Source organism: Schistocerca nitens, chromosome 3 (genome assembly GCF_023898315.1).
Source record: "Schistocerca nitens isolate TAMUIC-IGC-003100 chromosome 3, iqSchNite1.1, whole genome shotgun sequence".
NCBI classification, from domain to species: Eukaryota; Metazoa; Arthropoda; class Insecta; order Orthoptera; family Acrididae; genus Schistocerca; species Schistocerca nitens.
The window spans coordinates 471,038,147-471,052,338 of NC_064616.1; the positions used below are offsets into that span (position 1 = coordinate 471,038,147).

The 14,192-nt window shown below is 36.8% G+C and overlaps 1 protein-coding gene across 1 annotated transcript in view; it reads left to right on the forward strand.

Moving 5' to 3' along the window:
* Positions 1–12,047, forward strand: part of LOC126248399 (zinc finger protein 875-like) — a 47,284-nt gene extending 35,237 nt beyond the window's left edge. Inside the window, exon 5 of the mRNA XM_049949345.1 lies at positions 7,228–12,047. Coding sequence (XP_049805302.1) covers positions 7,228–8,259 — 1,032 coding nt within the window. The 3' untranslated portion in view covers positions 8,260–12,047. The remainder of the gene's footprint in view (positions 1–7,227) is intronic.
* The last annotated feature ends 2,145 nt before the right edge of the window (positions 12,048–14,192 follow it).

A 14,192-nucleotide genomic window follows, 5' to 3' on the forward strand; every position in this document is an offset into this window, starting at 1 on the left:
CATCTGAAGAAAAATAGCTTGTAACACTATTAAGTCATTGCACAGTTGAAAATAATACCTGCAAATCAATCCTTCTGTTCTTTATTATTCTCCTCGTACCACCATTTTTAGGTTGTTCTTTCACCAAGAGCATCACGCATCTTGCATCCATCTGGTGTGTGAAAGAGTATCTTAAAAAGTCCTGAAACATTGCCTGTGGTAAAAGCATATGTGATTATTTTCTGTCCTTCAAGAAATCATCACATTTTGTTTCAACCATTGTGTACCAATGTGAGCATTTAAAAAACTTCAATATAGTCTGTTGAGTCACATAATTCAAAACAGCAACAAAGATGTTCATAGCTTGTAAAATGTTCATTTTGATTAATGTTTTTCTCCGCAGGGAATGGTAATTGAAATCATTGTGTTAATATTGTATTGATATCATGGCTCAATCTGTTTTTCTGTATTCTGAAATTTGAATCTGAAAGAAAAATGTTCAAAAGAGTTTCTTGACGTTAGTGCACAAATGAACTAGAAACATAACAATCTCACATCTGTACAAATGAAGTATAAACATAAAAATCTCACATCCTGTTCATGATGAAAAAGCAATCTGCCTATCCACAGTAACAAATGCTTAGGAGATACTGTTGTCTGAAGGTAAAAGAACCAGTAGCAAACCCTTATACAAGTTATGAAGTTCATCAAAAATGAAATTTAATAAACAAACTCAGTGGCAGTGAAGACACAGATGATGATTGTCTGTACAGCGGAACCAACAGAAGAGGCATAGCTGCTTATAGGGATAATATAAAGGCTACAAATTAAAATGCAAATGTCTGTACCCATATCAGGTGGCATTTAGTCATCACCAGTACCCCATGTGAGGGGCAGCTGAAATAACACTCTGGCACTTACAATCTTAGTTTCAAGTGTGAATTTGCACACATCAATTCCCCAAGAAGAATATCAGATAAGTTCTGCGTGGTGGGAATTTCTTCAAATGGAACTACTGCTGGAGGAAACCTAAAAAGGAAATCGACCATTGCAGAAAGTGGCACAACCTGGCCATTGGATTCTGAGGAGCCCAGAATAACACACAAAGTGAAGGACTCAATGTTCTGGAAGCCCTACAAGGAAACTAAGGACAAAATAGAAATACTTCCTTGGCACCTTACACATAAATTTACTTTTGAAAACAGGGAAACTGAAAAACTAAATGAAGTATTAGACAAATACCAAATAAAACTCGTGTCTCTTCAGGAAACTAAATACACTGATGAAGACATAAAATCTCAGCGACATAGGATTCTCAAAGGTAACAAAAACTGTCATTCCAATGGGAAAAGCCATTCCATATCTAGGAACAGGCTACATTGTAAACAGAATGACAGTAATTTCAGTCATAGATTATTATTTACCAAGTGAAAGATTAGATTGTTAATTTGTGAAGCGCAAATGAGTTGTACACCTTAATAAAGTGTCATGCTCCGATAAATGAGGAAGATAAGAGGCATCCAGAAAAAGTTGGAAGCTTCTGGGAATCACTGTAACATGAAATGTCAGTTTCCATCAAAGAATGTTAAAATTTTATTAGGGGACATCAATGTGCAGATTGAAAAAGAAAATAAGTTCTAAAAAACGGTTGGAGAGTATCCGTCACACAAAAGAACAAATAAAAATGGGTCAGACTAATAATACTATGCAGAGGCTTCGACCTCAAATTAATGTCCAAAAATTTCAAAAAACTGCTGAGGAAACAGAAAACTAGGCAATCACATAATACAAACATAGGAGAATTTCAAATTGAGCATGTAACAGTTGAAAAGAAATCGTGAACATAAAAGTTGGAACGGGTGCAAATATAGAAACTGATCACTATCTAACCACAATAAAAATGAAATTTATCCCGCATACAACGATTACAAGATAAGGGCATAGGATTCGTAAAATTTATGCTGAACCTCTGAATGCTGCTTCTAGATAATGGGGTCCTGGGTTAGGTTCCTGGACGGGTTGGGGAATTTCTCTACCTGGGGACTGGGTGTTTGGGTTGTCCTTATCATTTCATCATCATTTGTGGCAGTGGCTAGATTGGACTGTGTAAAAACTGAGACTTTCTACGGGCACTGATGATCGCGCAGTTGAGTGCCCCACAAACCAAATCTCATGAACCTCTGAAAGTGAAGAAACAGGAATTTTAGGAATGGCTAAATATAGACCTATAAGACTGGAAGAAAAATAAACCAAAATTAGTCAAAACAGCCCTTGAAACAGCATCACTCAAGATGCAAAAAGCACAGATGATGAAATGAACAGTGCGAACAAGTGTTACTGTTTACAAAACTGGCTTGGCAGTGAAGACTTTATGAGCATAAAACATCAAAGATTTCAAACGTCAAAATCAATAAGGGCAGTGAAAAAGGAGTTTGAAAGGAACCAGCTATCACTAATTCTGAGAGTTCCAAAAGGGCAATATCAGGAACTATTACAAAACTTTACAGAAAAAGGTTTCCAATCATACAAACCACATAACTTGTGCTTTAGAAATGAAAATAGAAAATTAGCCCTAAACAACCAAGAAGAATGAAATATTAACAAGTTATTTCAAGAAGCTGTTAAATTGTGAGGAACCAGGAGCAAAATTTCTAAAACAAAATACTTAGAACTTGCCTGCATGGTGGAAGTTCAACATATCAGTGGTGGAACAGTCACAAAGCTTCATAGAGTTTTTCAGAAAGTCTGGGAAGCAGAAGCTATACCAGAAGATTGGAAAGTAACATTAATTCACCCAGTCCACAAAAAAAGGAGATCAAATGGACCCAACGTCTATAGAGGGATTTCCCTCTTTCCAGTGATTTACAAAATTCTTTTAAAAGAATTATAAAAGAAGTTAGCAGAGTAGTAAGGATGATTCAGAAAAGGATGGTGCTGTGTGCAACAAACTTTAAATTTGAAATTTATAATCAGGTATAGAAGAATAAGAACCAAAACCATTTATATAAGATTTGTAGACTTCTAAAAAGCATTTGATTTGATTGACAGGGAAACATTGCTTAACACCTTAAATGAGTTTGGAGGTGACAGCAAATTTGTAGAGGTGACACATTAACAAATACAAACTGCAGAATTAAATTTTCAGATGAAACCACCAAGGCTTCTGAGAGATCAAAACTTGTTTAACTCAAAGAGATGGATTATCCCCACTGTCATTCAACTGTGTTCTAGAAAAGGTAATCAGGGAATAGAGGAAAATAGCAGAAGAAGACAGAATTTAAATCGTAAGTTGGAACAAAAATGGGATAATCAAATAATTGTTTGATGTTTACAGATGATCTTGCAATCTTAGCTGGATCTATAGAAGAATCCTGTACAAGACAAAGTGCCTAAAGCAGGTCTATGTGTATCATTTGGAAGAAAGAGAGAGAGAGAGAGAGAGAGAGAGAGGGTGGGGGGGGGGGGAGAGAGGCAGCATCAAAATGCGGGGAAACTTATAAGAATAAAAAGGGCTACAAAATTTAAATATTTTGGTGATGTAATTCAGCCAAGCTTTATACAAAGAAACTAACTTCAGCATGAGCAAGGAAAATCAAAGTGGCTCTTCAACAAACAAAAATAACAAGAAATCTTTATCCATAAGTGCAAAACTCCAAACTGTGACACTGTCATTAGGCCAGAATGCTTTCACTTTTTAGAATGCTTTTCGTTAAGTACAGCCAAAAAATTAGGTGAAATAGAAAAGAAGGAACGGAAAATAATCATCAGTCTTTGGACCAAAATATGACAATGAGAAAAGGAAATCAAGAAACAATAAAGTAGTTTATGAAAGAATAGAACAAATGTTAGCTACAACAAGAAGAGAAGAGTTGTATTCTATGGACATCTAGAAAGGCTAAATGAAAAAAGAACAACTCTTTTTAACTCTTTTGACAGAAACCCGAAAACATCAATGTGGATCAAAGAAACTAAAGCAGAGTACAGGGAAATGGAAGCAATGGAGGAAGAAATAGGAGAAAGAGAAAAGTTCAGAGCAAAAGTAAAATTTCAAGGGTTTCCAGAAGAAAACAGAGAAAGAGGGGTGTAATATGGACAGAAGGAAGAAGATAACAACACAGGCAAAGAATGAAAAACTGTAGAAAAGAAAGAAAGGAGAACAAAGAGAAGAGATAAGTTACTTAATTTTGTCCTCATTAGGTCAAACTAATTTTTAAAAAATCTGTTACTGTCGCCACAAAGTTACTTCAGAGTTGACAGTTCTGCTGGAGCATGTGGAGATACAGACTAGAGTTGACATGTCCCTCACGAAATGACAACTCAAACTCACAAACTGTTCCTGTTATTAATATGATATGCTGACAGTTCACAAAAATGCATTTCCTGATGTTATCAAATTTTCGTCATCTACTCCAAACTGAATTCTTTCGGAGTTTTCTAACACAACACAAGATAATTTCAGTTACATATGATGTACTATGGTCTGCTCACACGTCAAGCACTAAGTGGTCACTCGTATGATTTTGTAATGAGAAACAGATCACTAGATTTATAATGAACCTGTTATTAATTTTTCTGATTAACCTACTTACTTATGACATAACTAAGTGTAAGATTTGTGTGTGTTTACCGCAGCAAGGAAACATATCTTAAGTACGCCAACCATTTTGGGAGAAAGAACAGATATGATACAGAAAACTTGACTTCAGAATTGCAGCAGTTATATTGTAACCAGTAATAATTATTTTGCGTGATATGGACTGAATTCCTGAGAAGAATTTTATTTGGAGTCAGTTGCTGATGAACCATTCTTATCAAAATGTCAAAACTTACGAAAATATTTCATTATGTAGCTACTTACCATTGTAAATTGGGCGCTTCGGATATGCAGCTGTGTCTACCTATACTTAATTTGTGTGGTGATAAGGACGAAACTCCACTGACATCACTCCTGTTGCTATGCTAGATGCTTGAATATCACTGTAGAAGTATCACTGTAACTATTACTGTTGTTGTTTAAGGGAGAGGGAGGGGGAAAAAAAGTGCAACTGCCTTGAAAAAGACTTGATACCTTGGGGTGACCAACAAGTTGATGAGTGTTGGATTTTCCTTTCTGCAGTAATAATCATAAACATGACAACTATTCGCATGCTCAGCAGACAAATCTATGTTGGTAATCCATTTATCCATACTGGAGTTTTTTTTCTCGAGAGTGTTTTACCAGCTTTGTTTTATTTCTTGAACATTTCCGTGCAAATCTTTGCAGTAGTGTTTTCATTTGTGTTCAGAGCTGCAGCAAATCTGTCAATTACATAGCTAACCCAGAGCAGCGAGACACCATTTAACTTTTCAGTCTCTTGTCTGGACCTCGGATGGCAGTACATTGAACGAAAGATCAGTGCAGAGCAGAACTTTTCTACTTCATCCCAACGATGCTTCTGGAACTCAAATGGGAATCCCTAGTGGGAAGGCAACATTCCTTTCGAGGATTGCTGTTGGAAAAATATAGAGAGCAGGCAAGAGAAATCAGGGCTTGTACAGAGGCATGTAGAGTGTCATTTTTCCCTCACTCTGTTCGTAAGTGGAACAAGAAAATAAATGACCAGTAATGGTACAAGGTGCCTTCCGCCATGCACCATACGATGGCTTGTGGAGTATGTTTGTAGATGTAGAAAATTTGACAGCTTTGGGTGGTTGTTGCAGACACACACATCATGGGATTGGTGAAATGCAGTCCATGCCTCTTGCGTGAGCTTCCTCTGCGCCCTCCCCCTTTCCCGCCCCTTCTACTTGTCTCGTACCAGTCAATCATAAAGTAATTTTGAACACAGGCTATAGATATTTATTCCTTAAAAGCAGCTTTTTCTGAGGCCAGTGTTCGTTATGGATGATTTTCAGTAACATAGGTCCTGTGACAGTTTCACCGGGACCAACAGAAATACTTGTTCGAGGCACAAATTTATGCACAGTAGGTTCATTAATATAGGGTTTTACTGTACTTCAGGAGGAAATTATCTCACCCCGGTGCGTGCATGCGTGGTGGGTTTACTGTTACTGCTTCCACTGTGAGCAGAAGAATATATATGGATACTGTATTTTTTCAGTGGTATTGATTACTGATTTAGGTGATATAAATGTGTGTGATTATTTTCATACTAAGTGTAAAGAATAATGTGTTGTCGATCTTCATTTATGTAATTAGAAGTCAATATTACCCATAATGTTTCCATCATTCTGATAAATTTTTGTTAATGCTAGCCAAAAAAGTGTCAGTGTGTTTATCTTGTAGCTTGAAGCCTTGCTAAATCTAAGTAAAATAAATATTTGCTGCAATTCTCTTCCTCCAAATAATTCAGCTGGCTGAGCTCTTATAACATTGAATTCATGTTTAAATTATAATTTAGTTTTATAGATCACATATGTGCCCATAATGCCTGTAAGTTGATGTTTCTTCTTCTCATTAATATTGTGTTTTCTGTTGATATGCCACTCATTAATAAGAAATCCACATTTCTTAGTTTGATGCTGCAATTATCAGTTTTGAGATATGTAGCTCCAGAGAACTAAATTTCAGTACAGAACATAAAATGAATTGAAAAAAAAAAGCAATTTGCTTATTCAGCCAATGGATTTCGTGGTGGATTCTGTAAATAAAATCAGTAGAAGAGGATAAAAAAAAGGATATAATGGCAGTAATGTAACAAAATAAATGTAGTGCTGTGGTGCATTTGTGCACTGCAGGATCTAAGGCTCACTCTCAGATAAGAAAAGTTGGTGCTGCCCTAGAGCTGTCTTGAAATGTGACGCGTGTTGAGGGAAGGACTAATAGGTACCTCCATTGGCCAAGGAGCTAACAGAACCAGTCAGCAGTACCGATAGTATTCAGACTGTTTGTAAGAATTTGAAAATGGAACTGTAATTCTGTTTAGCTACATCTCCTCAAACACATTTAAATGAAGATAATTTGAATTAAATCATGATTTTTGCCATTTTCAGTCCGAATTGTTATTAAAAGAATTAGCTGTGATGAATTCCTGTCAAACCAGACTGATACTTAAACCTTAACATTGGAAGACAGTGCCTTGTTACCTCCTTGCCATTACCCTTGATGGCTGTTCTTTCCTGTAAAACACAGTGTTAAATGTGGAAGAGGCAGCAATGTTATCTGAGAGCTGAACTAGTGAAACTCTGTTTTACTACTTTCGTTCTGTTCTACACTCTTAAAACCATTTTCTTCTGTTGCATTATCAGGGAACTCCTGGCAGTTCTTCACCAGATCTCGCCGAGGGAGCTCCAATATTATTTGTCAATGAAGGTATCGACTCTGACGGACAGTTGGTAACAGAATTTGAACCAGTAAGTGCATTCCACCCTGAAGCTCTTCGGCGCAGACTCGAAAGAGATCTTCCGAAAAGTGAAAATGATATGCAACCGGCCTCAAAAAGTGAAACTGATACGCAACCAGCTTCAGAAAGTGAAACTGATATGCAGGCAGCTGCAGAGCAAAGATCAGAGCAAAGAAATTCTGCAGTTCACGTGTGCCGAGAATGTAAGGAACCATTTGGAACTGAAGAAGAAATGATTAATCATCTAAAGACTCATTATAGTTGTATAGATTGTGGTCAGACTTTTACAGAGGTTGACGAGTTGACCGAACATTGCAAAATGTTATGTGCAGCAGAACCTTGGAGTTGCAAAACATGTGGAATGACATTTAGCAGTAAAGACAAACTTCATAATCATTTACAAGTCCACACAGAGAAACCATATATCTGTGACGAGTGTCCATCATCATTTTCAAGAAAGGATGTTCTTGCAAGACATAAAGCTATTCATTCTGGGCGCCAGTTTATTCATGTTTGTGATGAGTGTTCTAGAGTATTTACGCGTGAAGAGGACATAAATTTGCACAAGCTGACCCATTCATTTTGTAAAGATTGTGGCGTTCAGTTTGCATCGAGTCAGGAATTGTCAGCGCACAAATTGTCGTGCCCAAATGTTAAACCTTGGCCTTGTGACTTATGTGATAAATCGTTTGTTTCAAAAGACAGACTTAATCGACACTTAAAAATACATTCTTCTGATAAACCGTATGTATGCGAAATTTGTTCAGCTGCATTTAATAGGAGAGATAAACTGACAAGACATAAAACAACACACAGTGGTGACAGACCTTATCAGTGTGAATATTGTGATCTTAGCTTCACCCGAAGAGACAAACTTGGAAGACATATGACCACTCACTTTAAATCTCAAGTTAATAATGAGGAAAACTTCAGTTAGGGGGAAGAAATTTATTTTCATGAGTTTTTTTCAGCTGAATAATTTCAAAACATTGTGACAGCTGCAGTTTTCAAACATGTTTCATCATTATCTCAAATTTTCGACGCGCAGGTCGCCTAAGTGGCGTCAACTCGAAAGACCTGCACCAGGCGAACGGTCTACCCGACGGGAGGCCCTAGCCACACGACATTTATTTATCTCGAATTTAAATTATATTCTGATTTTATTTATTTATTTTTTTCATTAATTTGTTCATTTCATCCTCCTTCGGTGTTATACATGAACATCATTTAGAAATGCCCTTGACATAAGATATGTATTTATAATTTGTCATTAATCATACAGGCAATTTTGCCTTGGAAACTGAATTATTGGGCATATAATGCTGTATGTTTTTCTGCAATTTTCCCTCCTGAACGTATGCCTCCACCAATTTTTGGCTTGAATTGATCATGTATGTAACATAAAAGTTTGTGAATTAATATTTAAAAAAGTTTTTGTTAGCCCTTAATTTAGAAGGGTAAAAACTTTCAAGCCTTTACATGGAAGGTACGATGACTCCCTTGTTGAACTGTCTGTAATAACATTAACCCCTAAACTTACTTTCTACTGTAGCTGAACAAACAAAGCACTGTTGTGATCATGACAAATAAGTTAGAGTAGTCAACATTTTCGGTAGCAGTGAGTCCAGTGGCTTTATGTCTCTGCTGTGTGACAGTAGACTAAAAATTACTCATATTTGAGTGAAAGCATTCTAGAAGCACTGAGATGGCTACCAACAAGGCACTTGACATTTCATGGAGAACGGGGCACACATGCTGCATTTAATAAAGAAGTTTTCTAGAAATAATTGATTTTCTAATGAGTATTATCTTGTTTATTTAGATGGCATTCGTATTTTGAGTCCAGGTGTTCATACAGAGATAGGGACTAAAAAATGAACCCCCAGATTATTTCAGGAAATGCATTATTATTTTAGTTGTCAGTTCCTAAAAACTAGTGTTTGTCTTTCGTACAGTGAAAATAATTTTTCAGTAGTGTTAGTGTGTAGATATGACAGAAGAAATCACTCCAAAACTAATACACATAGGAAGAAAGCAAAGCAAAGTCAAGTCATAGAACACGAATCACTGGGAGACCCTGAAGGAAAGGTGCAGGCACCTTTCTTATATGAAGTATAAGAGCTGTCTGTGTAAGTGTAGATGTTTAGTGTAGGTGACTGGAGTGAGTGAGCAAGTGTGTGTGTGTGTGTGTGTGTGTGTGTGTGTGTGTGTGTGTGTGTGTGTGTGTGAGGGGGGGGGAGAGAGAGAGAGAGAGAGAGAGAGAGAGAGAGAGAGAGAGAGAGAGAGAGAGATGGTGAAACCCGGAGCTGGCACATAGCCTACTCCTCTCGAAGAGCACCAAGAGGGCCACCGAGCGTAACGACCCCATCCGATGGACAGATCACCATCAACAGTGTTGCATGCTCTCACTTCATGAGACATTGAGGAGAGGTTTCGAATTCAATCCAGACCATTGGCACGAAGATTATTGACCAGGGACCTTACACCTCTACCCCTCCTATTGCCTCTGCTGCAAAGGCAAATGAAAATTTTCAATAGTGCGCAACATACCCAGATGGTCATCCATCTAAGTACTGGCCATGCCTGGTGGTGCTTAACTTCAGTGATCTGATGGGAAGAATGTGTATTATAGAAGTTTTACAGACGAGTGTCAACATACAATGTAATTACTGGATATCTTGACAACAGAGTCAGTATAAAAGAGGAATGGTAATGCTTTGAAGAATCTTCATTTCTTTAAATTCATGTAAGTACTTTCCTTTCCTTTGTTTTGAAGTTACTATGTTCATATTGAATCGGACTGAGTATAGTGTCATCTTAATTTTCACATGCTGTGGCATGTGAATCATTTCTGCTTCATTATAACAAAAACAAAGAAAAACTGCTACTTCTGGAAAGCATGTCATTTATTTATTCATCCAGGGATCATCTTAAAATGATAGAAGATTTGTCAAAATACAATGAAAATAGGAACCTCAAAAAATATAGATACACACAGAATATATAAGCACGCTTTGAGGATAGGACATGTGGTTGGCCATGGCCTTGATGAATGAACCATCCCAGCATTTGCCTGAAATGGTTTAGGAAAACCTTAATCAGAATGGCTGGAAAGAGGAAAAAATTCCCCAACCTTCTGAATATGATGTTAGCACTTCAACTACTGCACTGCCTCTTTCGGTTAGTCCCTATTGTGCAGTGTTTTCTTCATACATAATTTGCACAAGGTAAATTGCGATACGAAATTAGTTTCCTACTGTTTTTTTGCTTCTGTCTACACTGTCACTGCCTACTCTAAGGAAACCCACTGATGACTTCGGGACCACGAACATCCTGCTACGCCCCTTGCACTTCGTTCAATCCATCCGGAAAACTGATTCCAGGACCACAGACATGCTACCATATGTGATGCACATGTAGATGTAATCCCTTCAGTTTGCATAGAAAAGTGAGCCAGTATACCATTTTAAGCAATTCCCCATAATTGAGTCAGCAAGTAACATTGTGTGGCATGAAATGTTTAAAATTATGTTGGTTGCTTCTTTGTATGGTGTTTTGTCTCTTCGAAGCTGCAGCCAAGAGGAAAGTCATACAGTTGATCTAAGATGAATTTTCCTACATGGTTGCTTACGGTGAAACACAGACAGGCTGTTAAGACATCATGTTTATTCTAGAGTTGATGTCTTTTCAGCCAAATCCCGGTGATCTGGTGAAGGGGTATTCCCAAATGGGAATATTTTAGGTATTACCAATTGTGATATTTTCCTTACTAACAATGGAAATATATCAAAAACATTAGTTGGAACTTGGGAATTGAAACCATTTTTATTTTGTTTCTGGGACCCTATAGCCCAACCAAAAATGGGTCTCTTTCTTTTTTTTTGTGTGTGTGTGTGTGTGTGTGTGTGTGTGTGTGTGTGTGTGTGTGTCAGTCAGTAAGTATGTATAACAGAGTAAAGTTGACGACTTGTTCTACAACTGTGTCAGGATACCCAGGCATTGACTAATAACTGGTAGATCCAAGAGAGATCTGTGTTAGTTTTGTTTCCTATTTATGAATAAATCTATTAGTCGCCATCCTCTTTCCTATTTCTGATCACATTTTCTGTCTGGTACAAGAATATTCAAAATGGTACAGCATAAGAAAATGTTTGGAAGTGATTGAACTGGATTTGTAGTAAACCATGTGCCTTGTTCAGTACATGATAAATAAGTCTTGAGGTCTTGCTAATCCATGTGAGGTACCCCACCTCAAAATTAACAGAAACCATAAAAATTGCTAGAATAATTAACACATCTGATGCTAGAGACAGTGAAAATATAAATGTGAGATAAGTGTTGTATAGTAGAAATAAAGTTAAGAGGAATGAATTGGGGTCTACCCATCTAATATTAAAAATTAAATGTATATTTATGTACAATGTATGTATTGTGTAAATAGTAGCTGTATAAACCCTTTGTTTCTCTGAGAACTGCGTGCTATGTGGGGCTGTAATGTGTTAGTAAGCAAAACTGAATATATTAATTGTGATCGATGTGTACTAGATGTATTGATTTTGATTTTAATTGTCTGCAGTTATTATTTAGATTCTAAGTTTTTGTGTTGCAGTAGCTACATTTCAAAAAGGCAGCTGACTGATTTTTTTGTGATGTTGAAATATTTTCTGTTTGTTGGTGTACTTATATGTATTAGTTAGATCGTGATAAAGATTATGTACATTTTCATTTAGTGGTTGTTTCTTTCCCCTTCCTTACTTTTACTGTATGTGTTTTTTTTTTTTTTATTTTTTGAAAATGAAAATGAGTTACTACCGTAAGTATTTTTGTTGCAAAAATCAGCAGTTGCACAGTGATAAAATATTCTTCTCTTGATGAAGGATTTCTTGAACTATGTTGCATAGTTTTGTTTGTACAAAACTAAATCTACTTAAATTGAAATATTTCATTAATTTAATCTGGCTCTCTTTTCAGAAGTCTTATTTAGTGAGAAGATAATCTACTGCCCATTGTGTTGCTTTTGTTCTACCATAAAGTTTTGGTTTCATTTGGAAATTACAATTTGTCAGGCTTGGGTGTGCATATGAAGCTTTCCATATTCAGATATAAGTTATCTAATTAAATATTAATGCTGAAAGGTTGTATATAAAATGATAGTCTGAGAAATTTGCATGGAATTTGTGTTCTGCAATAGTGTGCTAAAGTTTGTCAATATTTTGGCTGGAGTCCACAGATTTATTTACTGATGTTTAGTACATAAAGGAGTAATAATAGGTATCAGTTTGATATCTGTATACTATTTTGTTTTGGGGTATGCAAGTAGTATTGTTGTTACTGCAGACTATTGGTAGTAGTTTCTATTTTTGTATGTAATCATATTAAAATTTATTCAAGCTAGGTTTACTGCACTGTCAGAGAGTTCATAAATTCTATGCGAGTGGGATGTCTGCCTTGAAATATCTATTATTTTTGTTGCTGGCAACTTTAAGCTCAGAGCATTGAATTTTCTCATGTCGTAATATAGTCCAGTCAACAAAGGAAAATTAAGAGGAAAAAAATTGTTAGTTTGAAGTATTTGTTCAGTGGTAGGAGGGAGTGCCATGAGCAGCATACCTAAAAATACTGATTGGTGGAGTGTGAGCAGGGTAAAGGCGGCGGGGAGGGGGGGGGGTTGGTTCCAAATGTCACCTTTGATGGTTTTCTGGAATAACTCGAAAACTGTGGCTTCTAGCGAAAATGATATTTAAACTATATTTCTTTTCTGGGACTAACAGTTTTCATGATGCAGAGGATGCAAAAATCACAGATTACCGAAACTAGTATTTTAATAGAACAACTATTTAATACAACAAATATTAAGTATTGAGGGATAAAAAATGCATTCTCAGTATGTGACAGAATGAGGAAGGGTGCGGGAGAGGGTAAAAGCATAAGGGAAGATAGGTCACCAGATTGTGGTCGTGCATTACTCTCCTTCATAGATACACAAACTAAACAGCAAGCAGATCATCCCCACATTCTCTACCCCCCTTATCACAAGAAGCAACTGTAGTGTGTGACAAAGTTATACCGACCCTTCCGCAGTGTGCTTTATCAATCACTGGCAACACAGTGAGCAGACATGCTGTGGAGTTGTTCATGTCCACAAAATATGTTATCATTACATTAAATACAGATGAGTTACTAGTAATATTAACACAAGAAATCTGTGTGGACAGACTCTACATAAATATCTGCGCACTGCTCTACACTACTAGAGGAAAAATTGATTCTTGTCATCCTGTATGGCAGCTGTAGCATTCTTGTGGGAAAGGCTGTTTTGCTCTTCACAAGTGCTCTCACTTCACAGTTTGTGGGCAGATTATACCTCCCCAGTATTTCCTGTCCAATTCTCTTACGTGAGTGGACAAAATAACTTCAGTGAGTTCATGTTTATATAATGGAGTTATTTTCAGTTTATTGAGTATTTAATTGCAATTGTTAATGTAATGTAAAAAAAGCTCAACAGCTGGAGCTGTCAGCTGTCTATCACACTGAAGAGACTTTTCACAGCGTGAAGGGTATCAAATGCTTCATCTCAGTCTCACCGTTTCCAACATCTGAAGAGGCACAGAGGGTTAAACTGGCTCCCTCTGCAACGGAGTAAGTCACCTGGGTGTTCTGGAACTTAGATACTTCATCATATGTCAAGCAACACATTACAGCAGATTATTGTTCTAGGTTTTAACATGATCAGTTCTGTTTCATCAGACATATTCACGTCCACCTTGGAAGATACACTGTGACTGTGTAGTAAATGGCTGTACTCATTGCAGCCCACTCTACAAGTGCCAGCAATTCCTGAATGGAGGATATTTATTGTTGTTTACCAGT